The sequence below is a fragment of the Rhinopithecus roxellana genome, chromosome 9 (genome assembly GCF_007565055.1).
Source record: "Rhinopithecus roxellana isolate Shanxi Qingling chromosome 9, ASM756505v1, whole genome shotgun sequence".
NCBI lineage: Eukaryota > Metazoa > Chordata > Mammalia > Primates > Cercopithecidae > Rhinopithecus > Rhinopithecus roxellana.
Genome location: NC_044557.1, coordinates 38,248,192 through 38,274,891, shown reverse-complemented (window position 1 = coordinate 38,274,891; position 26,700 = coordinate 38,248,192). Strand labels below are relative to the sequence as shown.

At 39.4% G+C, this 26,700-nt stretch overlaps 2 protein-coding genes across 3 annotated transcripts in view; one reads left to right on the top strand and one right to left on the bottom strand.

The window, feature by feature from the left end:
• Positions 1-18,345, top strand: part of PDE7A (phosphodiesterase 7A) — a 124,636-nt gene extending 106,291 nt beyond the window's left edge. For both annotated transcript variants that reach the window (XM_010371570.2, XM_010371571.2), the window contains exons 7-13: positions 562-662; positions 8,115-8,246; positions 8,450-8,541; positions 10,821-10,965; positions 11,392-11,488; positions 12,127-12,207; positions 16,532-18,345. In XM_010371570.2, coding sequence (XP_010369872.2) covers positions 562-662; positions 8,115-8,246; positions 8,450-8,541; positions 10,821-10,965; positions 11,392-11,488; positions 12,127-12,207; positions 16,532-16,737 — 854 coding nt within the window. In that variant the 3' untranslated portion in view covers positions 16,738-18,345. The remainder of the gene's footprint in view (positions 1-561; positions 663-8,114; positions 8,247-8,449; positions 8,542-10,820; positions 10,966-11,391; positions 11,489-12,126; positions 12,208-16,531) is intronic.
• Positions 18,346-25,074: 6,729 nt separating this feature from the next.
• Positions 25,075-26,700, bottom strand: part of MTFR1 (mitochondrial fission regulator 1) — a 71,075-nt gene continuing 69,449 nt past the window's right edge. The window contains exon 8 of the mRNA XM_010371569.2: positions 25,075-26,671. Coding sequence (XP_010369871.2) covers positions 26,603-26,671 — 69 coding nt within the window. The 3' untranslated portion in view covers positions 25,075-26,602. The remainder of the gene's footprint in view (positions 26,672-26,700) is intronic.

Sequence of the window (26,700 nt, the reverse complement as noted above, 5' to 3'; positions counted from 1 at the left end):
GCACCTGTGGTTCCAACTACTTGGGAGGCTGAGGTGGGAGGATTACTTGAGCCCAGGAGGTCAGGGCTGCAGTGAGTCATGATCATGTCACTGCACTCCAACCTGGGCAACGAAGTGAGATCCTGTCTCAAAAAAACACTGTTAACCAAGGGTATTGAAAAGGCTATTTGAAAGGATGGGACGGAAGCAAGTGCAGAATTCTGATGGTCTGTCGCACTCACTTGGCAATTGTGTTTCCCCACCACAGGTAGGCTCGCTTTCCTTTGAGACCACTGGATTTGTGTGTTATGCTGGTAGGGCCATCATGTACGTTGATGGCAGGGGGCACAACTCCACCCCGAAGCCTAGTCTGTTCTTCCATGATAGCATAGGGAGTCAAATTGATACTGATTCTTTTGGTATACATGTGAGTGTGAGGTGATTATCATCTGCCCGAATCAGCACGATTTTAACCGATAGCTACGTGAAAAGTATGAGTGGGTAACTCATAATTATCACAGTTTTTGCACTTGTGTATGTTGCTCATATACAGTAAAATCGGGATCTCTTTCTTTGATGCAGTTATGATTCAAGAAGATTACCACAGTCAAAATCCTTACCATAACGCAGTCCACGCTGCAGATGTTACTCAGGCCATGCACTGTTACTTAAAGGAACCTAAGGTAAGAGGTTGACATTGATTTCAGGTGAAAATCATAAGAAAATTCCTTTTGATTTACTTTCACATACTTCTCCTGAAGTTACTGCCTTGACTGAAAATCACAGGCTTCCTTCACAAGAATGAGATCTAGCTCAATCATGTTTCTGAATCTGGCTGTGTTTCCAAGTGCAACAGCTAGAGAATTGGGTGGTTGTTGAGAGAGAGGCTGGAGAAGCCCAAGCAAGGGCTAGGTCACTTGAAACCTCGACTGCTGGCATTTACACTGAGCCCCACATGGGCTCCATGTGGGCAAGGACAGCCTTGGTCTGACTCAGTGAATGAATGGGGAGCTACAGAGAGGAAGCAGGAGACTTTAGAAAATTATCCTGGCTGTGGTGTGAAAATAAATCGTGTCAAGACAAAAAGCCTGAACACCTGCCAGGGGTTACTTTGGTGTTTCATGGAAGAGAGCAGAGTGGCCTTGATGAAGTAGAGACGTGGATAGTTTGCAAGTTCTCTTGGGAATTAGAATGAACAGGATGTGGTATGTGAATGCATTTGGGGAAAGAAACAGAAGTCAGTGAAGACTGGTTTGGGCAGTTGAGCAGAAGGTGGAAGTCTTATATGAGAGGAGGAATGTAGAGAGGAACAAGTTTTGGGGGTAAGGCTTGTAGAGACAATGAGCACCATTTTGGATCCGTGGTGTTAAATGTATTTGACATCCCAATATAGAGGTCTAGTGGAGAGTTACATAAAAGAGTCTGAAGTATAGGAGAGAAATCAGACTTCATGTATGGATTTGGGAATCATTGTCTGCAGATGTTAATGAAAGCCATGTTTGCCCCTGGACATTTCCTATCCCTGGCAATTCTGCAATTATGTCTGTCTACCCCATCCCTGTTTCAAAACTGCTCTCTCCCTAGATCTTAGTTCTGGCTAAGGTGTTAGGCGGGAAACAGGATGACTAAACTGGCTTGTGCCTGTTGATGCCAACGTAAGAACATAGCTAATCTTCTGATTATTTAAGAGATCATAGAATATGTGAAAATGCCCCAGTTTTTTTTTAGTATACGTATCATAACTTTTTAAAAAATCAACTTTATTGTGGTAGAACTTATATGCAGTAATATAGTGCATACATTTTATGTGTACAGTTTTGACAAATGTATACTCCCAATCACCCAACTGCTTTTTTTTTCTAAGAGACAGAGTTTCACAGTGTTGCCCAGGCTGGAGTGCAGTGGCGTGGTCATGGCGTACTGCAGCCTCGACTCCCTGGGCTCAAGCTGGAGGCCAGCTAATTTTTAAAATTTTTGTAGAGATGGGGTCTCACTCTATTGCCCACCCCAATTTTTTAATTAAAGTTTAAAAAAACTCTGGGCCAAGACTGCATCCTCTGTTTGAGAATGTTGTGGGAGAGATTGATGAGTATTCACCATACAGTCTAGTAAGTGGAAAGATGGTAACAAGTTCTCTGCAGCACACAGGAGGGTTAACCTGGTCAGTGAAGGCTTCTGCACTCCCATCTCCCTCTGGGCACACCCAACCCAAGCCAGGGGCAAGGAAATCTGGGTGATGCCAGGTGAGCAGGGCAGGGACACATGTGAACAAAAATTAATAAAAACATGATTTTGAACACTTTTTGCTTGTGGAGTTCTGATAATACTTAAACACTTTTCATCCTTAACATACTCAGTGAACACCACCCAAGGCTTCAATTAACGATATAGATAAAATCACAAAGCCCTACAATGCAAGCATTTCTCTTGTCCCTTATCATAGTGAACATTTTTAAATGGAGTCACCCAGGGCTGGGCACGGTGACTCACGCCTGTAATTCTAGCACTTTGGGAAGCCGAGGCGGATGGCTTGCTTGAGCCCAGGAGTTTGAGACCAGCCTGGTAAGACCTCATCTCTTTTATTCAAAAAAAGAAAGAAAAAAAAACAAAAAAACAAAAAAAACAGAGTCACTCAAAGTTTTAAAAGTGAATTCTAAAAAATTTGAAGTAGGTCCAGGTGCGGTGGCTCATGCCTGTAATCCCGATATTTTGGGAGGCCAGGGCAAGAGGATTACTTGAAGCCAGGAGTTTGAGACCAACCTGGGCAATATAGCAAGACCCCATCTCTAAAAAAAATAAAAAGTTAGATGGGCATGGTGGTATGTACCTGTGGTCCCAGCTACTTAGGAGGCTGACTCAGGAGGATTACTGAGAGGTCCAGCAGAGAGTAGTGATAGTGCAACTGCACTGCAGCCTGGGTGACACCCTATCTTTAGATAGGTAAATAGGATGGATTAGATAGATGCCTGAAGATTGTATCTCTTACTCCTGAGCCTTTGCATAGCATCACATGTTTTACACTCTTTGAACATCTGCCACATGCCAGGCTCTATCCTGGTGCTAGGAATGTGGTGGTGAGCAGGGTAGGAATGATCCCTGTCTTCATGAAGTGTACATCCCAGTGGGGGAGGCAGTCATTAAATAGATAAATAGAATTTTGATCAAAATAATATGTTAGTGGCCTGGCATGATGGCTTACCCCTGTAATCCCAGCATTTTGGGAGGCCGAGGGCAGGAGTTTGTGACCAGCCTGGCCAACATGGTGAAACCCCGTCTCTACTAAAAATACAAAAATTAGCTGGGCGTGGTGGCGGGTACCTGTAATCCCAGCTACCTGGGAGGCTGAGGCATGAGAATCACTTGAACCTGGGAGGCGGAGGTTCCAGTGAGCCGAGATCACGCCACTGCATTCCAGTCTGGGTGACAGAGCAAAACTCAGTCTAAAATAATAATAATAATAATAATAATAATAATAATCTAGAGAACGCCCAATAATAATAATAAGCTAGAGAATGACCAGGTGGGTGGCAAGAGTTTTACAACTTTAGATAGGGTGGTCAGAAATCACTTAAGTGGACAGTACATAACTAAGGAGTCATCCATAAGAAAGTCCAGGTACAGAGGGAATAGTAAATAGAAAGACTTAAGTATATATATTTTGTGAGAAATTTGTTTTCAGTTTTTATACCTTATAATTTATATGGAAGAGCTAATTCTTGGACTCTTGTCTATATGAAAAAAAAAATATTTCAAGCCAAAGAAATTACTGGAAATTTTGGAGACAAACTCATCTCTCTCTATATGCATTGTCACTAACTTGAGTATTTATTTTTTATGTCCTCAAGGCTGAAGTTATGTGGATTATAAAGCATTTTGTTCAAGTTGAGTCCAAAGTCTCCTTGAATGATTGACACTGGTAACATTCATAGTTGTCAGCTGAGGAGATTGTGATTTTCCCTTTGTTTCCTATTTTAATGTTTAGTTTCATGTTTCTGTAATGAGTGTAGTTACTTTACTTAATAACTATACTTAAACTAAGTCTAGATAAGAATTACGCTTACACATCCCAGACATAAACCCACTGTAACATTGAACCTTTAAACTTTGCTCTACTTGTCCCTGGCAGTTGACAAAAGAACCTGCCCCCCCACATCCCTCCCTGGCCCCTGCATCCTTCCCTTTGATATCAGCGAGACTGGTAATGGTTGAATTGCCTTTCTTGTGAATGTACACTTATTCATGCTCTGAGTAGATGCTAATTGCTAGTGACAAAAATATGAATAAGATAGGAATTTTGGCCCCCAGAATCTTACTTGTAAAACATGGGAACCTGACGTGGAAACCACAAGAATGTCAGGCCTCCAGGACAGGAATTTTTGTCTGTCCCCTAATATTTACCTGTCCCCTAAAACAGCACCGGCACATGGTAGGTGCTTCGTCAATATGAGCTGTTAATGAATGATATTGTATATGGGCTTTATCATTGGCTGGGTTTACTCTAACTGTTCTCTGTTTTTATGTTTTTGTTTTGTTCTGTTTTGTTTTTCAGATGGAGTCTTGCTCTGTCGCCCAGGCTGGAGTGCAGCGGCACGATCTCAGCTCACTGCAACCTCCGCCTCCTGGGTTCGAGCGATTCTCTTGTCTCAGCCTCCCAAGTAGCTGATAGGCGTGTGCCACCACGGCCAACTAATTTTTGTGTTTTTAGTAGAGATGGGGTTTCACCATGTTGGCCTGGCTGGTCTCGAACTCCTGACCTCAAGTGATCTGCCTGCCTCGGTCCTGCAAAGTGCTGGGATTACAGGCATGAGCCACTATGCCCAGCCTTCTTCTCTGTTTTTAGACCTCTAGAGCAGTGGGCCCCAACCTTTTTGGCACCAGGGACCAGTTTCGTGGAAGACATGTTTTCCTTGGATGGGGAGGGGGATGGTTTCGGGATGAAACTGTTCCACTTCAGATCATCAGGCATTAGATTCTTAAAAGAAGTGTGCTGGCTGGGCGCAGTGGCTCACACCTGTAATCCCAGCACTTTGGGAGCCTGAGGCAGGCAGATCACGATCTGAGGTCGGGAGTTCGAGACCAGCCTGACCAACATGGGGAAACCCTGTCTGTACTAAAAATACAAAATTAGCCAGGCGTGGTGGCACATGCCTGTAATCCCAGCTACTTGGGAGGCTGAGGCAGGAGAATCGCTTGAACTCGGGAGGCGGAGGTTGCAGTGAGCCAAGATTGCGCTATTACTCTCCAGCCTGGGCAACAAGGGCAAAACTCCATCTCAAAAAAAAAAAAAAGAAGTGTGCAACCTAGATCCCTCATGTGCACAGTTTACAATAGGGTCTGTGCTCCTATGAGAATCTACTGCTTCCAAGGCAGAGCTCAGGCATTTATGCTCACTGGCTGGCATCTCACCTCCTGCTCTGCACTGGTTCCTATCAGGTTCCTAACAGGCCACAAATCAGTACCGGTCCATGGCCTGGGGATTGAGGAGCCCTGCAAGGACCGCCTTGTCCTTTTGCCTTCTGTGTGTGGGAGGTTCATTTCTTTCAGTAATTTCTCAGGATGAACATAATGTGTCAAGAATCTGTCTTCACTAGGCAGGGCATGGCAGCTCACACCTGTGATTCCAGCACTTTGGAAGGCCAAGGCAGGCGGATCACCTGAGGTTAGGAATTTGAGACCAGCATGGCCAACAAGGTGAAACCCCGTCTCTACCAAAAGTACAAAAAAAAAAAAAAAAAAAAAATTAGCTAGGCATGGTGGTAGGTGCCTGTAATCCCGGCTGCTCAGGAGCCTGAGTAAGAGAATTGATTGAACCTGGGAGGCAGAGGCTGCAGTGAGCCGAGATTGCACCACTGCACTCCAGCCTGGGCGACAGCAAGACTCTGTCTCAAAAAAATAGAATCTGTTTTCAGAGGTAGCATCATTAGGAAAAATAAAAATACAATATTGATTCAGAACATTTTATCTCACTAAACTGCTCTCCTCCATGATAGTGCCACCTCTTCTTTACCCTCAGCAAGCCACCAGTATCTCAAGTACCTTCTTTCTGGTATTTCTACTACATTTTTGATTTGCCAATTTAGCCAAAAAAAAAAAAAAAAAAAGCTACCACCAACAAAACTTACTGTGATAACCATTACAATGGAAAATCATAAGGGCTGGCAGGCAATGAAAACAGTGTTTTTCACTGAACAAAGCAAAACCCACCACTTAATACTTTTCTGTTTTATTGAAAAAGAACACTAATGATGGCTTTGCAGATACAAGTAAAATCTGACCTTCACGTATGTTAAATAATTTGTAGTTTCTTTTCTGGACATTTCTTTGTTGTCAGCTCTTACCAGATACAATCACAGAATGGAAATAACATCTGTCTTTTAATCCACCTGAAAAAGTTAAGTTATTGAAGTCCTCGTCTTTGTTATAATACTGAAAATTTTCTTTCCGATGGAAGGTTTTTTTTTTCTACAAGCAGAAATGTTACATTTTTATATCAAATATTTTTTGAATATGTGTGATTTGTTTTTAAAGTTACTTTCTCTTCACAGAATTTTTGAGAATTCAGCTACTTTTTTTCATGTTCCTATTTTTAATGGTTAACTCTTTAATATACCTGAGATTGTTTTGATGTCGTGTGCAGTCATACGTTAATTTTTCGAATCAGTGTAATTTGGGATTATTGTATTCTCCCAGGATGTCTATTCTTCTGCCAATAAGAATGTCACCCCTTTGCACACTGCCTGATAAATCACATGTTCATAAGACATAGACACCCATGCCGTTCATGTGTATGTCAAGGAGGGGAGATTGCTTTATATCCTATGCATTCTGTTCGTCTTCATTATTAAAGCAGTGCTTTAGAATGCTTTATTTTTTCAGTGCTTTTGTATATCCTAAAGAGGAAATAATTTTCTTCATCTTCTCCTATTCATTGACCTTCTCCATGTACTAATTATATGCGATACAAAAATAAATAATATGCATCTCTGCTTCCAGGTAGGTTATAGTTTTCCAGGAGATTCAAGCCCTCAGACAGTGATTTCTCTGACTGAGATGAACTTAACACAGGGAGTAGAAAAAGAAGATTGATTCATTCTAGCAGAGAAAGAAAATAATAGAATTTGAATCTAAATTTATTTTTTATCTCATTTTTTAAATTTTCAGTTTTTATATTCATTGTATAATAACATATAAATGTTAGTTTATTGTAATAATCTATAAGTAAATATACTTAATATTAGTGGTGTACACTCCAAAGTTTTCACTGTTAGAGCACAGGATCATTACAGTTTAGTCAGCACCGTCCTAACGTAAACCTAAATAATACTGTGCTCTGATGAGTGGTATTGTGGCAGACCATGAGGTGCTGTGGGAACACAAATCTGGCAAAGTTTGCCAGAAAATGAGAGGCGATTCCCGAAAAATAGGTGATATAGTCAAGGTCATCTTTTTTATCATTGAACATTTGTCAACTAATCACAAACTTTTATTTATTGTGATTATTATATCGAGTAAGTTTGGTAATGATTATTAAGAATAAAGTTACAATTTCTGATGTACAAGATTGCTTTCCCTGACATGAATACATTGTGTCATTGTTATGAATGTATCCATCCGTTGAGGGAGGATTTTATCACAGACTTGACACAGACTTCCACTTAACATGATTACTCATTTGCCTCCTTAAACATCAGGACTACAGGAATAACCTTACATTTTAGATTACATTATTGAAATCCAATAACCAGTTTGTTGATAAACACCCTTAAAATATTAGGTCTTTTGTTCAGTAATGGCTACAATAATAAAAATGTGCCAAACTGTATTTGTCATTTTAAAGCCATTATTTCTCAAAAAGAATGGTTTATGCTTTAGCTGCCATTTTAATTAAGCTTGTTAAAAATGAAATGGCCTAAGGATGAGCTCTGTAAACTCCACGTGGGCAGGGCCACTGTTGTATCATGCCTTTGCCAGTGTGGTGATGAGGAGGCCAGGACCTGGCAGGTGTGCTTAGTGGACCTAATGAACAACTGCCTGAAGAATGACGTGAAGAGGGAGGAGATTGTCACCACTGCCATTGGCTGCTAGAGCTTATTTTAGATATATCTGTGATTCATTATTCTTTTGTCACACTTCAGCTTGCCAATTCTGTAACTCCTTGGGATATCTTGCTGAGCTTAATTGCAGCTGCCACTCATGATCTGGATCATCCAGGTGTTAATCAACCTTTCCTTATTAAAACTAACCATTACTTGGCAACTTTATACAAGGTTAGTGCAATTTTATCATCAAGACTTACTATTTTTGCATTCTAGAAAATGTTTCATATTTTGAAGAAATGAAAGTAATGAAAATAAATTCTCAGTGAATATTAGAATTTTAACCAGATTAATATTGCTAACAGTATTGTTAGTAATGATATGTCCAGAAAGAGACGTATCATTAAGTAACTCAGAAACGTCCTTTGTTGTAGAATACCTCAGTACTGGAAAATCACCACTGGAGATCTGCAGTGGGCTTATTGAGAGAATCAGGCTTATTCTCACATCTGCCATTAGAAAGCAGGTAGGTTGGATTAAGACAAATTTAATTTGTTATTGGTTATAGAAGTTAAGTGGGTAAAGTAATTTTATAAAGTTTTAAAAATTGTGATGTTCAGGTATTCTGCGGTTTTCAGTGTTTGTCAAATTATATACAATTTTAATAATTTAGACCTATACTACTGTATAGTCAGTAACATTTTAATGGATAGTTATTTTTATAAAAGACTATTCCATGGATTTGAATACTATAAAATCACTCCAAATACACAATGGCTCAGGCATAGTATACTGCTTATTTACATAAATAGATATTACATATTTCCATACTCAGCTGAATAAAACCTTAAGGTCTAGGTATAAAGGTTAAGTGGATGGAATGTAAACATTCTATTATATTAAATAGATTTATTAAAATCTGTTCCCAGAAGTTTTCAAAACTGACAAGAAAGTAAAGACAGTGCCTTAATATCCTCAATAGCATAATCCTGGAGTCACACTTCTGGAGCTATAGGATACAATAATGAATGAAAAAAACCCTAATATTTTAGAAAAAAAAATAAGTGGGCTATTTTAGAACCTAATAAAGAGCATTAATGTGAATAACACGATGGTGATGGTTTATAAAATCTCACATTGGCCGGGCGCGGTGGCTCAAGCCTGTAATCCCAGCACTTTGGGAGGCCGAGACGGGCGGATCACGAGGTCAGGAGATCGAGACCATCCTGGCTAACATGGTGAAACCCCGTCTCTACTAAAAATACAAAAACTAGCCGGGCGAAGTGGCGGGCGCCTGTAGTCCCAGCTACTCGGGAGGCTGAGGCAGGAGAATGGCGTAAACCCAGGAGGCGGAGCTTGCAGTGAGCTGAGATCCGGCCACTGCACCCCAGCCCCGGCGACAGAGTAAGACTCTGCCTCAAAAAAAAAAAAAAAAAAAAAATCTCACATCATTGCCGTAGTGTGGTCCACACACAAGCTTTTTAGTAATGTTACACTGAGGGAAAATGCAAGTCACGAAACCATGAAAGTGGATCGAAGCCATCCACGTCAAGAAAAGTGGTGAGGCATAAAAATATGTTTGAGTATTAAAATTTAAGTTCCACCTGCTGTTCAATGGTTTCCCTTTCATAATTTAAAACAACTTTATGAAAAACTAAGTATTTTATGTAATGACCGTGAGAAAAAAGTTGGACTTTATTTTTTATTTTTTTAAATCTTTATTCACAGATACCATTTGGAGTATGATAATACTTCTGGTACATAAAATCATTTTTTGCTGTAGTACAAATACGAAAATTGTTTAAACACACTGTATATGTAAATTATGATCTTAAAATTAAGACAGATTAAAATGTTTGCTTCATTATTCCCTTTTTAAAAATCATGTTTTTCATTTGATGATTAACCCTGTTGAGTTCTCAGATTTAATAAAAATGGAAATAAGGAATACTACCTAATAGCATTATTTAATGTTTTCTTCATTTAGAGTTTGCTTTATTTAACATTCAATATTGTGAGTCTTTGTATCTATTTGACAGCTCTTTACTGATCATTATACAGAGATAGTGTTTGCTATGGCCCATTAAAACAAAAGGCAAGAATTTTTTTTAAAGTGTATTTATCTTAAGTGACCTGAGGCAGTTTTATAAATGATGTATGTATTTGCTGTTTGTATTAACATGTTACCTTTTTCCTTCCAGAAAAATTGGATATGCATTTACAGATAACTGATTGGTTCTTGAGTTTAACCTTGAAAACACAGTTGACTCTGAACTTTATTAAGTTGCTCAGGGGAATTGCAACAGGCATCTTAGTCAAAATGTCTGTAGGAGTCAGCTGTTGAATGGGTCATTATTCTTTCTATTTGAATCTTCCTTCTGCCTTCAGATCTCAGGCACTAAAAAGGAAACCAAAGTTGTGTAATTACCCTTAGCACAAGAATTTTCCAGCAAAGAATCCCAGCAAGGAACTTTCTCAGACAACATACCAATGTTATATTGATTTTTGTTTTTTAAGCAAATAATACCACCTTGACTGGCAAAATAAAGGCTCTCCTTTTGGAATGTTTGCATATTGGTATTTTCCTACAAACTCTCTTGGTTTTAGTTTTGATTATTTTAATAGCTTTTTTTGAAGCATTCCATGAAACTCATTTTTTTGTGTGATAAATTTTAAATTGAATGATAGTTGGATATTTTAGGGTACCATAAAGCCTTCCGATTATTACGGTTAAGAAAAAAAAATCAAGAAGTAAACATTTAATTGAAAGTCTTGTATTTTCTCTTTGTATTTCTCTAATTCCAGGCAACAAATGGAGACACAGATAGGTGCTCTGATACTAGCCACAGACATCAGTCGCCAGAATGAGTATCTGTCTTTGTTTAGGTCCCATTTGGATAGAGGTGATTTATGCCTAGAAGACACCAGACATAGACATTTGGTTTTACAGGTAAAATGGGGCTTGGAAACATCCTATTTCTAGGATAAATTATGTGACTGTCAAACTAAAAAATGAAATATTCTAGTGTAGTTTTTCAGAGTGGTTAAATCTTGAGGGCAAGCTAAGGAATTTCCTTCGATTAGCACACACTCCTTCCAGAAGGAGATCACTGGTGAATCTGCTACCTAGGAAGGCATCATCGGTTATGTGTTTTTCATACTCAAGATTTCTGATGAAGACAGTTTTTATAAGATTAGGGTACCAATTAAGAAATAGCATTTTATTCTCATAAATTCTTACATCTAAAAATAGGAGAATTATATTTCTGGCTTATTTATTTATATTTATGGTTAATCCAGTCCTTGCACTTGGTTCTTTGGTATTATTGTCAAGTGTGTATATATCTTAAAGCAATATTAATGTTTTGTTTGCTAGATGGCTTTGAAATGTGCTGATATTTGTAACCCATGTCGGACCTGGGAATTAAGCAAGCAGTGGAGTGAAAAAGTAACGGAGGAATTCTTCCATCAAGGCACGTTACAGTATTGAGCGATAATTAATCCATCCAGTTCATTTTTTTAACATCATAAGAATAAAATAACTCAGTATTTATACGGGTCTAACAGTAGAGTCTTGATATTTTTAGTAACAATTCACAATAGATATACATATAATCAATACTCTACAAATTGAGTATCTGTTTTGAAATTTAGAAGTCCTCTTTTGGAATGATCAGATGTATTTATGCATTTATGAGTAGAGATAGATTAGGTTTGGAATTTTGCTGTACAGAAAGACTTCCCTGAACTTGCTTTATCCTTGTCATGTGTGGAGGGCCATATGAACATGAAAAACTTGTGTGTGTGTAATTTAAAGCCCAGATCCAGGAATCTTTATTTCATGAACCTTCCTTTCAGGTTGTATATTAATGTGTTATAAATTACAGTCTTGGGATGACATCTAGTGAAAGTTTTCTACCTCTTGCATTTAAATAAAAATATCAGCTTGGCAATCTCTTCTATGTGTGAATAACTTAAAAGTTTAAAAAGAACTAATTGTGAAGGAGGATTAAGTGTGTTTTTCCTAAGAAATGCACAGGTATGTTGAAGCCTTATGTATTTAACCAGTAGATATTCTTCATATTAATACTCCTTTTTTTTCCATTTATAGGAGATATAGAAAAAAAGTATCATTTGAGTGTGAGTCCACTTTGCGATCGTCACACTGAATCTATTGCCAACATCCAGATTGGTAACTATATATATTTAGATATAGCTGGTTAGAAAAATGCCACTGTTTTTATCAAGAAGGGAAATATATTTGAAATATAAAATATTAAAATTATGCTCATTTCTATTTTTTAAAATAATTTAAGAAATTTTACCCTTGTTTTCCCTTGTTACGACTTTTCTAATTCTCATTTAATTTTGGATGTAAAAAGCATATTTTTGCAGAACAGGCAGCAGCAATAACTTGTTTCTGTTCTTATGTAAATAAGAATCTATTATATGCCCATGTGGAAGCTTATTTTGCATCATTTGGGACTGCCATTTAAAAATGGATAGGTAAACAAAGAAATGACAAAAATAAGATAAATAACAGTGGACAGGTGACCCACTGAGCCTGATCATAATATGAAGACCAGCTTCTGCCACTGCCTTTCCGGACTCTTACCACTGCCTGTTGATTAAATCTAACTCTTCAACATCCTAGACAGCCCCTTATAATCTAGCTTCAAATGCTCTGCAGCCATCTTGACTCAGCTTCCCTCTCACTTGCCTGCAGCATCTCGGGACGCTTCTGTGTTTCCCAAGTCCACGCTGTTCTTTCATTCTTTGTGCCTCGCCAGTGCTTTCCATGGGCCTCATAGAGTTATTTTTCTTGAAGATGCAGCTCAAATGTCACCTTCTCCAGAAGCTGCTCTCCACTTGCTTTAGGCGGAGTCAGTCACTTTTCTTCCAGATTCCAAAGTGCCTGATCCACTTGGTTGTGTATTCCTGGAGCCTAGCGCCACACCGGAAGCAGGAGGCCCTTGAGAACTATGTGTTGAGTGAACTAACTGTAATATTACAGAAAGCATAATGAAAGTGTCCTGTGACTGAAGTATGTGTAGCTTGTTGCAGAAGTTCATAGGAAGGTTGACTAGGATTGAGTGTGTTGGGCTTTGGGTATAAAGGAGGAGGATTCTGCGGGGGCAGTAGCTCAACAAGGAATAGAGAGAGGAGTGTGATTTGGGTAGCTGGTGTTAAATAGGGCCTTTGAGAATCAGACTGAACACAGTGAAATATGTGCCCAAAGTTCAGAAAGATGAGGTTTCCAGAAACTCAGAAGGTAGCACAGTATGTGCTACATTGTGATTGCAATGGATGCTGGTGGAAGAAAAGTGCGTAGTGGCCAATTTGACTGCAGAGTGACAGGTAGAGAAGGGAAGAGCATGTAGAAGTGTGGCCCAGACTTTAGGAGTGTGAGGGATGCCGAATCTCCCAGAGAGCTCAGACTGGCCAGGAATGCTGAGGGTAGCAGATGCTTTTCTTTTGGGAGGATAGTGAAACAATTTAGGACCAGATATGCTTTGTCTTGATTCTAAAGTAGAATAATCTTCAAATGCAAAAGAATACATTAGAAATGGACAAAAGTAATCCCAGCACTTTGGGAGGCCAAGGCGAGCTGATCACTTGAGGTCAGGAGTTCGAGACCAGCCTGGTCAAGATAGTGAAACCCCCCCACCTCTACTAAAAATACAAAAATTAGCTGGGCGTGATGGCCACTCGGGAGGCTGAGGTAGGAGAATCGCTTGAACCTGGGAGGCAGAGGTTGCAGTGAGCTGATACCGTGCCACTGCATTCCAGCCTGGGCAACAGAATGAAACTCCATCACTCCATCTCAAAAATAAATAAATAAGTAAAATGGACAAAAGAGAATTGAATCGAAGACAGGCGAATGGGTAGTCAACTCAGTTACTTTTAATATTAAATGTATTTTTATCTGAGTAAACTACTCCCTTGTTTAATGGGAGAACTTGCAAATGAGATTTAAAACATTGCAATTTTTATAAGGTAACAACTAGATCCCTTTCACTGTTCATCTCAAGCTATTGATCTTGTCAGTGTTGTACAGATGTAGAATGGGTTGTCAGGGATAAGGTCACTGATCTGATGGTGATCGTTAACATCTGCTGACTACACACAACCACCTTAGGGGACAGGCGCTTTGAGCATCCTTATTTTCAGATGGTTTGCCCACTTCATGCAGTCAACAGGTGTTGGTGTTGGCCTTCAAATCCAGGTCTTTCTGACATCAAATCCAATCCCAGCCTCTTAGCAACTCACCAAGCAGTGATTACTACTCCCCAGCATAGGGGCAGTATGTGCAAGTCATGTTGAACTAATACAGTTTCCTTCTTTGATAGGAATACTAATTTTGTTGAACAAGAAAATATCATGTACTGGATAAGAGTAAGGCATTTGACAAGGCGTCCTGTGAAATCTGTGAAGATAAAGTAGAGGCTTGTGGGGCCAGTACAATTAAATGGATTCACAAATGGTTGAACAGCTGTGTTCGAGGTACTAATTAATAGAGAGTCCTGCCCTCTGAGAGAGAGGCTGTGTCCATGGCTCTGGCCTGTTCATTTTTATCAGGTATTTAAGACCTAAAAGAAATTTTAGGTTAACATAGAGCCAGAAGTGATAGCTAATTTGTTGGCTGTTGAAGGTAAGATCCCAAGGATCTCAACCAGTTGGAACAGTGAGAGGGATGAAATAAGGTGAATGGTGTGAAACCTATAATAATAAGGGCCTGCATGTGGGTACACAACTCGTGGCTCATGACTTTATGGCACGTAGGAAAGACAGGGCTTTGGGTGGCTGGCTCAACATGACACTGTAGTGTGAGGATGGCTGCCAGAAAGCCGCTGTGTGCTTTGACTGTAATGACACTTTTCTATGTTTGCTATCTCTTTCTCCTTACCAGAACATAAGCTCCTTGAGGGCAGGGATCTTGTCTGTCTTATTCACTGCTGTATACCCAGGCACAGTGCCAGTGACATAGTAGGTTCTCAGTAAATATGTGTGAAGGGAATAGATCAATGAAAGAAAGCCTTATTGCACATATTGTACATAGTATTTCAGATACCATAATTATATACACTTAAAAATTCAGCCATCAGACCATATATAACTTTCCTGATTAAAAGTAGTGGATGCTAGTTGCTTTAATTCTGGTGAGATTCTTATGTTGGATAAATGGAACCTATGTTGTCTGTGTTCCACATGGTCTTTTGCTGCAACGAGTCTTGGATATGAAGACAATTTTAAAGCAGTGATAGAATCTGAACGTATATTTTCCCCATTCTTAACAGATCAAAATGTGAGAAAGATGTTATTTGTTCCCGATATATAATATGATTTGATTGATAGCTATTTTCTAGAGGGCTTCTTTTGACCCTGTGTAAGATACTACTTAGTATTAAGTCAGATCTAATGTGCAGTGGAGTGCTGTATAACCTAAAGATGCAAACAATCCTGAAATCACTCGTTTTCCTTTTCTGACTGTGAATTAAGGGAGATTATATGAATTGTTTATCAAATAGGTCTCTGGTACACAGTTGGTGTCCACTTTAATTATTTTTTTTCACTAACCCCACCTGTTATTTTCAGACTGACTCTTATCATAAGTTTTGGCTTTATAAATTCTGAGTTAAAAAAAATGACCAATTGTAATCATGACCAGGCATGAAGATTCCATCCCTGAGGGGTAAAGCAGTAGACTACTGCCAGCTCCACTTCAGTTCAGGCCACATCACCCTCAGTCCTGAAGGAGACCCCTTCTTAGCCTCCAGTTGTTGCCCTGCAACTCTGCCTCAAATTGGGTTATGCCCGGGTATCCTCAGAGTTGATATGGCCAGTGTACGTTTGCTTAAGTAGAAGAATGTAGTTGTGCCACTGAGAAGGATAACCGGAAAAGATTGGATATGTTTGTCAGTTCACTTTTACTTAAATTTCCATTGAGTTACTTAAGAAATCAGTTCTTCAAAGCAGATATGTGCATTTATAGACTCTGTCACCTACACACACACAGGAATCTTTTTTTTTTTTTTTTTTTTTGATATGGAGTCTCGCTGTGTTGCCCAGGCTGGAGCGCAGTGGCGCAATCTCCACTCACTGCAAGCTCCGCCTCCCAGATTCACGCCATTATCCTGCCTCAGCCTCCCATGTAGCTGGGACTATAGGTGCCCGCCACTGCGCCCGGCTAATTTTTGTATTTTTAGTAGAGATGGGGTTTCACCGTTTTAGCCAGGATGGTCTCGATCTCCTGACCTCGTGATTCGCCCGTCTCAGCCTCCCGAAGTGCTGGGATTACAGGTGTGAGCCACCGCACCCAGCCAAGAAATCAGTTCTTCAAAGCAGATATGTACATTTATAGACTCTGTCACCTACACACACACACAGGAATCTTTTGAAAAAGATCTAGGTAATACTGGAGTAGGACGTAGGAAGGTTAACACTGTATAGATGATGTTTTAAAGATAGAGTTTCAGCATATATGTTAATAACTTTTTCTTGTTTATTTTCTCAAGGTTTTATGACTTACCTAGTGGAGCCTTTATTTACAGAATGGGCCAGGTTTTCCAATACAAGGCTATCCCAGACAATGCTTGGACATGTGGGGCTGAATAAAGCCAGCTGGAAGGGACTGCAGAGAGAACAGTCCAGTAGTGAGGACACTGATGCTGCATTTGAGTTGAACTCACAGTTATTACCTCAGGAAAATCGGTTATCATAACCCCCAGAACCAGTGGGACAAACTGCCTCCTGGAGGTTTTTAGAAATGTGAAATGGGGTCTTGAGGTGAGAGAACTTACTCTTGACTGCCAAGGTTTCCAAGTGAGTGATGCCAGCCAGCATTATTTATTTCCAAGATTTCCTCTGTTGGATCATTTGAACCCACTTGTTAATTGTAAGACCTGAACATACAGCAATATGAATTTGGCTTTCATGTGGAACCTTGAATATGCAAAGCCCAGCAGGAGAGAATCCAAAAGGAGTAACAAAGGAAGTTTTGATATGTGCCACGACTTTTTCAAAGCGTCTAATCTTCAAAACGTGAAAGTTGAATTGTTCAGCAACAATCTCTTGGAATTTAACCAGTCTGATGCAACAATGTGTATCTTGTACCTTCCACTAAGTTCTCTCTGAGAAAATGGAAATGTGAAGTGCCCAGCCTCTGCTGCCTCTGGCAAGACAATGTTTACAAATCAACTCTGAAAATATTGGTTCTAAATTGCCTTGGAGCATGATTGTGAAGGAACCACTCAAAACAAATTTAAAGATCAAACTTTAGACTGCAGCTCTTTCCCCCTGGTTTGCCTTTTTTCTTCTTTGGATGCCACCAAAGCCTCCCATTTGCTATAGTTTTATTTCGTGCACTGGAAACTGAGATTTATCATAGAGTACCGCCAAGCTTTCACTCCAGTGCTGTTTGGCAATGCAATTTTTTTTTAACGATTAGTTTTTAATTTGGGGCGGGAGGGGAAGAACACCAATGTCCTAGCTGTATTATGATTCTGCAGTGAAGACATTGCATGTTGTTTTCACTACTGTACACTTGACCTGCACATGCGAGAAAAAGGTGGAATGTTTAAAACACCATAATCAGCTCAGGGTATTTGCCAATCTGAAATAAAAGTGGGATGGGGAAGTGTGTCCTTCAGATCAAGGGTACTAAAGTCCCTTTCGCTGCAGTGAGTGAGAGGTATGTTGTGTGTGAATGTATGGATGTGTGTTTGCGTGCATGTTTGTGCATGTGTGACTGTGCATGTTATGTTTCTCCATGTGGGAAGAGATTTGAAATGTAAGCTTTTATTTATTATTTTAGAATGTGACATAATGAGCAGCCACACTTGGGGGAGGGGAAGGTTGGTAGGTAAGCTGTAACAGATTGCTCCAGTTGCCTTAAACTATGCACATAGCTAAGTGACCAAACTTCTTGTTTTGATTTGAAAAAAGTGCATTGTTTTCTTGTCCCTCCCTTTGATGAAACGTTACCCTTTGACGGGCCTTTTGATGTGAACAGATGTTTTCTAGGACAAACTATAAGGACTAATTTTAAACTTCAAACATTCCACTTTTGTAATTTGTTTTAAATTGTTTTATGTATAGTAAGCACAACTGTAATCTAGTTTTAAGAGAAACCGGTGCTTTCTTTTAGTTCATTTGTATTTCCCTTGTTACTGTAAAAGACTGTTTATTAATTGTTTACAGTTTGTTGCAACAGCCATTTTCTTGGGAGAAAGCTTGAGTGTAAAGCCATTTGTAAAAGGCTTTGCCATACTCATTTTAATATGTGCCTGTTGCTGTTAACTTTTGATGAATAAAAACCTATCTTTTCATATTTTTATCTTTGACATTTACCTTTTAACTCAATCCTTTGGAAAACACAATGCTAAATTACAAGGAAATCAAAGGTAGCTTCTTGGCTCTTGCATTCATCCCTCAGATGTTTACTCAGTCCGAGCTTATCTACTAATGTCTCACCTTGCAAGTGAGTAAGCCGAAGCCTAGTTAGGGCTGTTCGGCGTCCTGACTAACACAGGGGAGAGGTCAGCTTTGAGCCAGGCCTTTTGTTCCCACAGTGGTGAACTGCCTAAGACATCAGCAACTCTTGCAAGTACTAAAATACTAGTTGTATTTATTTCTATCAATCATTGGCCTTTTTAAAGTGATAAGAAAAGGCCACTCCATTCTACTTGATTGATACCAATGTAAAAAAGGTACCACTGTGCCATTCCTGTATCTTCCCAGGTCCAATTCATTAGAAGGGATATGGTGCAAACTTCTAAGTCAAACACATTAATATATTATTTGTACAGAAGAGTGTTGATGTCCAATAGAAACAGAATGCAAGCCACGTAATTTTCAGTTTTCTAGTAGCCACGTTTAGAAAACATGGAATTTTAGTAATATCTATTCCAATATATCCAAAATATTGTATCATTTTAAAATGTCAATATAAAAACAATGAGATGTTTTACATTCTTTTGGGGGGTACTAAGTCTTTGAAATCCAGTGTATATTGTGTACTTAACAGCACATCTCAATTTGGACTAGTCATATCTCAGGCACCCAATATCCACATGTGGCTAGTGGCTACCATATTGGACAGTGTGGGTATAGAGGCCTGAGGGTAGTAGAGGAATGTGGTCAGCTGGTCACTCTCGCGAGATGGCCATACCTTGGCCAATATTTAATGTGTACAGAAAGTCTGATAAACTCATAGATCCTTAAAAACTCAGGCGCAGTGTTTCAGTACATAGAGAGTGGAACTATCATGGCAAACCCACATTAACCAAGCTCACAGTAACTATTTTTTTAAAACACTATCAGTATTTTAATTTACAATGAGAAATGTAACTATCAATTATTCTCTCCCTTTAGGCAAATCTTCCTGGGAAGCCAAATTATGATCAGCTGGTGAGCATGGATTCTGAGCAAGGGAAGTTGCCTCGTGCACCCATGTCCCTCTGGGGATGTATCTTCTGTGATATTCATGTTTGTGGACCAGGGTACCAGCTTCCCCTGGAAGGTGCTAGAGATTCTCTGCCAGTAGTTGCTTCTCCACATCAGCTTCTGATTGGCACGTCCATTAGATAACGTCATTACCTCAAGCCTTGTTTCAGTTGAGCTCACCTGGGTGCCATTCTGCCTGTATACATCATTGCTTCTGCTCTGATCCATGGTTTGTGTTACAGTTTGAAACTCAAAATATCATCCTATTTCCACATTCTCAGGGGGACTGCGGGTGTGGCTCCCATTTCCTGCCTATGCATATAATAAACCATTGAAAAGTTGTTTTGTTATGTATATTTGAGGATCACCTTCTATAGCCCTACTTTTTTTTTTTTTTTTTTTGAGACAGGGTCTCATTGTTAACTAGGCTGGAGTGCAGTGGCATGATCACTGCAGCCTTCACCTCCTGGGCTTAAGTGATCCTCCCACTCAGCTTCCTGAGTGCCACCACACCGCCCAGCTAATTTTTTAAAAACATTTTTGTGGCCAGGCATGGTAGCTCACACCTGTAATCCCAGCACTTCGGCAGGCTGAGGCAGGTGGACGACCTGAGGCCAGGAGTTCGAGGCCAGCCTGGCCAACATGGTGAAACCCCGTCTCTACTAAAAATACAAAAATTAGCTGAGCGTGGTGGTGCATGCCTGTAATCCCAGCAACTCGGGAGGCTGAGGCAGGAGAATTGCTTGAACCCAGGTGGCGGGGGTTGCAGGGAGCAGAGATTGTGCTATTGCACTCCAGCCTGGGCAATAGAGCAAGACTCCGTCTGAAAAAAAAAAAAAAAAACCTTGCAGAGACAAGGTCTCACTTTGTTGGCTTGGCTGGTCTTGAACTCTTTGGCTCAAGCAGTCCTGCAACCGTGGCCTCCCAAAGTGCTGGGATTACAGGTGTGAGAAACTGCATCAGGCCTATAGCTCTGCTGCTTAAATAGGACCTATATTACTGGAGTGTTGATTTTTTTCTAGAAAAATTTTAGGAAACAGTTAAATATTTAAAAGATTACTTTTTTAAAAAGCAAGTAAATATTACAGAACAGAATGCAAAATTTATTTTACATGGGAGACTAAAAATTTTCACACACATGGCCACCCTTTGGGCCTCCTGGCTCAACATTTCAGGGACTGAGGGAGTCTCTGCTCTAGGAGTAAAAGGTCCTTGGAGAGAAAATTTTAAAAGTCCTAACTTCAAGAAAGAAAAACAAATTGGTTCCTGGTCAATATTTGTACTCAATGTAAATGTGATGGTTTGTAATGATACTCTTTGTATAAAAGTAAAAATCATATTTTATGTCCTTTGCAAACAAATATATTTGTACCTGAGGTACAGATTAGAGGTGCTAGTAATTCCTTGAAGACTCTGAAAATGATCTCTTTTTCCAAAATGGTTTTTTGGTTTTTATTAAACTTTCTATTTTCTTAAAACTTTCACATCAGGTATTTCCAATGTTTTCAAGCATGTATAAATATTTTAATGTATAAATGTTGTTTAAAATCCCCTCAGTCAGTATCTCCTGAGAAAATACACAGTGACCAATAGCTAATAGGAATTCAGTATTGCTTTCAAAGGAATGTGCATATTAATCACTGTAGCATTGGCATACAGTTGAAACATGGAGTAATATAGATCTGTGCAAGACTTAGCAGCTGTTCCTTGCTAATGACTTGTGTCATCTGGAAGGCCCCCAAGAGCCCATGGTCTACAGGTGGAATGACTACCAGTTGGGAGATGATGGAGAGCACCCAGCAGGTCTCCTCCATCTTCCTGGCTCCTGTGCTCAGCATGGGCTGGTGTACATTGGGCCATTAATAAATGTTTGTTGAACAAATTAATTTGGAATTAATGTGTTCCCTTTTTAGCTATCAATTTATTACTAGGAGATTATATTGAAACCCTTCTGTCTATACTGGAGTCATGTGGTAAGCAGTATCCAAGTTTCTGTTGTGTGCAGAAGATAGCACTAGATATAATAAAGGGGGTATTAAAAACTACAAACCTTGTTTTCTGTTCTCAACCTGTCTGGGTGACAGAATAGTATGTGCAACATGTTACATAATATGGCGGATTTCTGTATGGTGCAATATAAGTAGTGTTGGGTTGTTTGGGAGAATGTGGGGTTTTGTTCAGATAATGATAAAAATGACACCATATCTACTAATTCTTGTATTTATAAAATTGTTGGCTGGGTGTGGTGGCTCACGTCCATAATCCCAGCTCTTTGGGAGTCCGAAGCAGACAGATCCGACATTAGGAGTTCGAGACCAATCTGGCCAACATAGCGAAACCCCATCTCTACTAAAAAAAAGTACAGAAATTAGCCGGGCATGGTGGTGTGTGCCTGTAATCCCAGCTACTGGAGAGGCAGAAGCAGGAGAATCTCTTGAACCCAAGAGGCAGAGGTTACAATGAGCTGAGATTGCACCACTGCACTCCAGCCTGGGCAACAGAATAAGACTTCATTTCAAAAATAGTTAACATCTATGACCGATAAAGTTACTTAGCCTTCAAATTTGATTCTAAAATAGTTTTAAATGTTCAGTATGCTACTTTAGGTAAAATACTTTCATCAATTACATATTTTAGTCTCATACCTACACATTCTAAGTTGTCCTGAAACCCAGCTTAAAGTCTAACAGAATGGTGGGGAAGACAGAAACACGTTTTTTTTTTTGTTTTTGTTTTGTGGATGTGTGTGTGTGTGTGTGTGTGTGAGATGGAGTCTTACTCTGTTGCCCAGGCTAGAGTGGAGTGGCGTGATCTTGGCTCACTGCAACCTCCACCTTCCGGGTTCAAGCAACTCTCCTGTCTCAGCCTCCGGAGTAGCTGGGATTACAGGTGTGCCCCACCACGCCCGGCTAATTTTTGTATTTTTAGTAGAGACGGGGTTTTACCATGTTGGCCAGGCTGGTCTTGAACTCCTGACCTCAGGTGATCCACCTGCCTCATCCTCCCAAAGTGCTGGAATTACAGGCGTGAGCCACTGCACCCGGCCACTCCTCTTAATATTAGATTTCTTGTTGGCTATAATTTAAAATTGAAGCACAGTGATGTAATTGGTTTACTGAAGCTTTCCACTGGTCCCATCAATAAGTCTTTGCCAAGACATTCCATCTTGTATTACAACACCTATCTGTAAGCTGTACATTTATTTACATTATTATTTCTGAACACAGATTTGAAGTATTTCTTTATTGTTGAGCCATGTCCTGTAAAGAAACAGTAGACTGTAATGATTTCCCAAGTTCCCTTAACTTAGTTGAAATTAGTAAAAGTTACAGATCTAAAGAGGAACCTTTTGAAGGAAATATTAGAAAGGATAGTGCTTGCCTTGGTCCACTCAGGCTGTTAGAACAAAGAACCAGAAACTGGGTGACTTATAAACAACAGTTATTTCTCACAGTTCTTGAGGCTGGAAATCTGAGATCAGGTGCTGGAATGGTCAGTTCTGGTAAGCACTGTCTTGACAGCTTGTCAGACCTAGGTTTCGGTCCTTAGGCAGGTTACCTAATCTTCTGAGTGGCTCCCTAACCTATAAACTGTCTGGTCCTTAAAGTAAAATTAACTATTGACATATGGTAAGTGCTAAATCAGGTCACTATGGCTATTCTCAGTTCATTTCTTGATAATTTCTACTTGTATAAACGCATGGATACAATTGTACCTCATGATATCTTTATTTGAGCTCCTGGCACTGATTCACTGTAGAGGCTTCCTACTCAAATTCATGAGGGAGAACCTGATTGGAACAGCTCATCAAGGCTGTGTCCTGGGTTACAGAGCAGTCTCTGCATTACCAGGTGTGCCCCTTGCAGAAGGGAAGGCAGGGGTTGGGGGGATCTGGACAGCCCAGCCCCCACGATAAGTACCTTACGCACTTCTCTCCCCTTGTACTCACGCTAGTATTTCAGAGTGATTTCCAACCATGCTCTAGTTGTATCCTTTTTCACCCTTAAAATACCTAGTTTCTACAACACAGTACCTGGGGAATACACCTTTCACCTTTCGATAAAAACCGTATCTGGCTAACGAAGGGGGTGGTCGCTAGGCAACATTAACAGAATGCTTTTATACCTTTGGTTAAAATCTTGTTATGAAGAGTCTGGCCTTTCTCCCCAAATTAAGGCTTATCCAGTTGGGTTATGAAGGACTGCCCTGAGATAACCATTTGGTATGAACAGGAGGCACTGTTTGAGCTGCCTTAACGTTTACCCTCCTGAAAATGTCTAAAAGACACTTGTGTTCTACTCTGCCCTTAACAAAGGAGCCGAGCCCTCTGTGACCTTAACAAGGGGCTGGAGGATGTATCAGAGAAGTTCCAGCTTTAGGAACATTAAGGTTTCTAGACCACATGAACTGGACTAAGGATAACAGTCTTGGGGGGAAGTGTGCAAAAGTTCTAGATCCTTACTTGGTTATGCTACTTTTATTATCCCATCCTTAAAGGATCACTTTAAGGATCAAGACCAAGGAAGAGCTAGATTGTTTATAAGGTTTATAGGGCAAGTCTAAGAAGAATCCTAACAAATAGGATCAATAGGGTAGCAGAGAAGAATGCTACATCTCTAGGATGAGAAAGGGAAAGAGGTCACAGAAACAGGACCCTACTACAATTGAAACCAAGTGTCCTGTTCTGTCTGACAATCCCAGCGCTGACTTTGTTGGGCTGAAAGATTCTATCCCACGGAGAGAACTTCTATTCTGGATAAGTTATCGGAACTATGGTTTTTCCTAAGTATTTGTTTCTGCTAGTTGTTATTACTACGTGTATTCCTCTTCACCAGAGACACAGACACATCGGCATTCCTGACAGAGAAAGAAGACACACGTTTTATGCGAAGGGCCTGGGACTGGGGAAACAACCAGAACTAGAGACTGCAAGTCCTACCCCTCCTACACCAAGCCTGCAAAAGCAAGTGCACAGGATGATGCCTTTTTACAGGTGCCAGGGACTACCAGAGAAATCATTCTATTGGAAACTACAGAGACCCTGTGTAAAATAATGCAAAAGTAAAGATAACTTAACAGGGGATCATGTAAAGCTCCAAGTCCAGTGTTCTCTGACTCAGATCTTCTCATACTGTCTCATATATTCTCTCTCTCTCTCTCTCTATATATATATGGAAAGTCCCTCAATTATATATATATGGAAAGTCCCTCAATCAGAACTCAGATAAAACAGGAAAGTTAGTTACCTTTCTTTCTCACACCTAGCTGAGGTATAACTATTCTTAAGGTCTTTTACTTCAGGTGTTGTGTTGGGTGAAAGAAGCAGAAACTGAATGAGGTGGGTGTGGGAGAAGCTGGAAAAACGAATTTCACCCATCTCAGAAGCAGATTATGGGTTTGAGAACCCTGAGACAACTCAGATACTTCATGGCTGTCCTGTTTTAATGCTGTGATCCCTTTATATGAGAAAAAGTGAAAGGTGATTTTAAGAGCTTAATTTAAGGAATATAATTCCACTTGAAAAATGCAGAAAGAAAATTATTCTAAAGAAGCTCCTTGTGCAAAAGAATCTTACCTACTGTGAAAAAAGAAAACAAAAATGGAGGCACTATGGTCCAAGGAAAATAAAACAGTTTGCTTTATTTTAAAACAGTAACTTCCTTATATGGGGGCACTGTCCAAAATTCAATACTTATACAAAAATATGTTTCTTAGCAGGTCAAAATACGTTTCAGGTGAATTTTCTGAATTTTGTTAAAGAGAATTTTAAACCCCATAAAACGGATGGATGAGAGGTGAACATGAACATGTATAACATAAGTCATAGTACAAATTTAAGCAGAATAACTAAGCCATGTCATTACCCCAAGTCATTTTTAATATTTAGGAGAATGCATGTATTTTCGAGAAGTTAAAAGTGAATCTCTACTCCCATCTCCTAATAATCCCAGGAAGTATAACTTTCTACTTTTACTAGATTTAAATATTCCAAATATTTACTCCGGGTAGGATACTCTGGCATTAACTATAGCTGAGTGTATCAGAAATAGAAAAATCATGAAGATTTATAAAGCATTTTTAAAATAATCATTTACAGCAAGTCCTTAAAAGCCCCTGATGAAAAAGGCAGTTCTTCACTTCTAATAACACCTATGGTTTATATTGTGTAATATAATTAAACAAAACAGCGTTCTGACCAATGACAATTTATAGGAAATTCATTTGCCAAGTCTATGTTTCATTAAAGTTAATATTTTGGCTTATATTAAAATTTTTTTTAACTCTACTCTTACATTTCCAGAAGTATTAACTTAGCAAAGTCATCTTTATGATGCCATTTAATCAACTGAAAGGAAACAAGATGGTACATTCTGAGTTTTTACTTAAGAAGAAATTTAATTCAATAATTTTATTCATCACTACTGGAAAACTACATCTTTCTTCCCTGTCAGTACTGGATGGCAATGACGTGAAAGCAGCTTTCCTGGTTCTCAACGTCCCTTCAGTGGGAAGCATTATAGAATTTCAGCAGTGAACATCATCTGGTTCCTATTCAAACCCCAGCTCCAAGAAAATGTGAGAGAGAATCTAAGATATAAGTTCTGTTCAAGGCAAGAAGTTTCCAATCTCAAATATTTCATGCCAACAACTTATGTTATACCAGCTGTTCCATCATTGAATGCTAAATGATCATTGAAAACAAACGAAGATAACAGTGCCCTCGTTGCCATCATTCATTACTAATTTTACATAAACTGTTTATGTCCAAAAATATGCATATGTAACATTTACACAGATAAATTAGTGTTAAGAATTTAAAATGTGCGGTAACATCCACAAATGTCCTTTTTGTGTTGTGAAATCTATACAATTGTTTTCAAAACTGGAAATCTGAAAGCCCTGGCCACATATTAGAAACATGTCAGAACACACGTAAGTTGTGGAGAGCACCAACGCTGACCATCTCACAAAATGAAAACCAAACTTAGTGCTTTCATTATTGCTTAATCCCCAATTAGCCTGAAAAGGAGACCACTGAATACTAAAGTCAGGTATTTACTAAATAGTGTCGATTTCTACTAGCAAACTTAGCCCTCACAAATCAACAGGGGAACCAGGAGTCTTTCGCAGCTCATTGTCTATTAGGAGTCTGATACATTTTCAATTAAAGCCTTCATTTTTCCTGTTGGCTTCAACATGTGTGGCCCAAACTAGAAACAAACAAAAAGTATAAATAAAG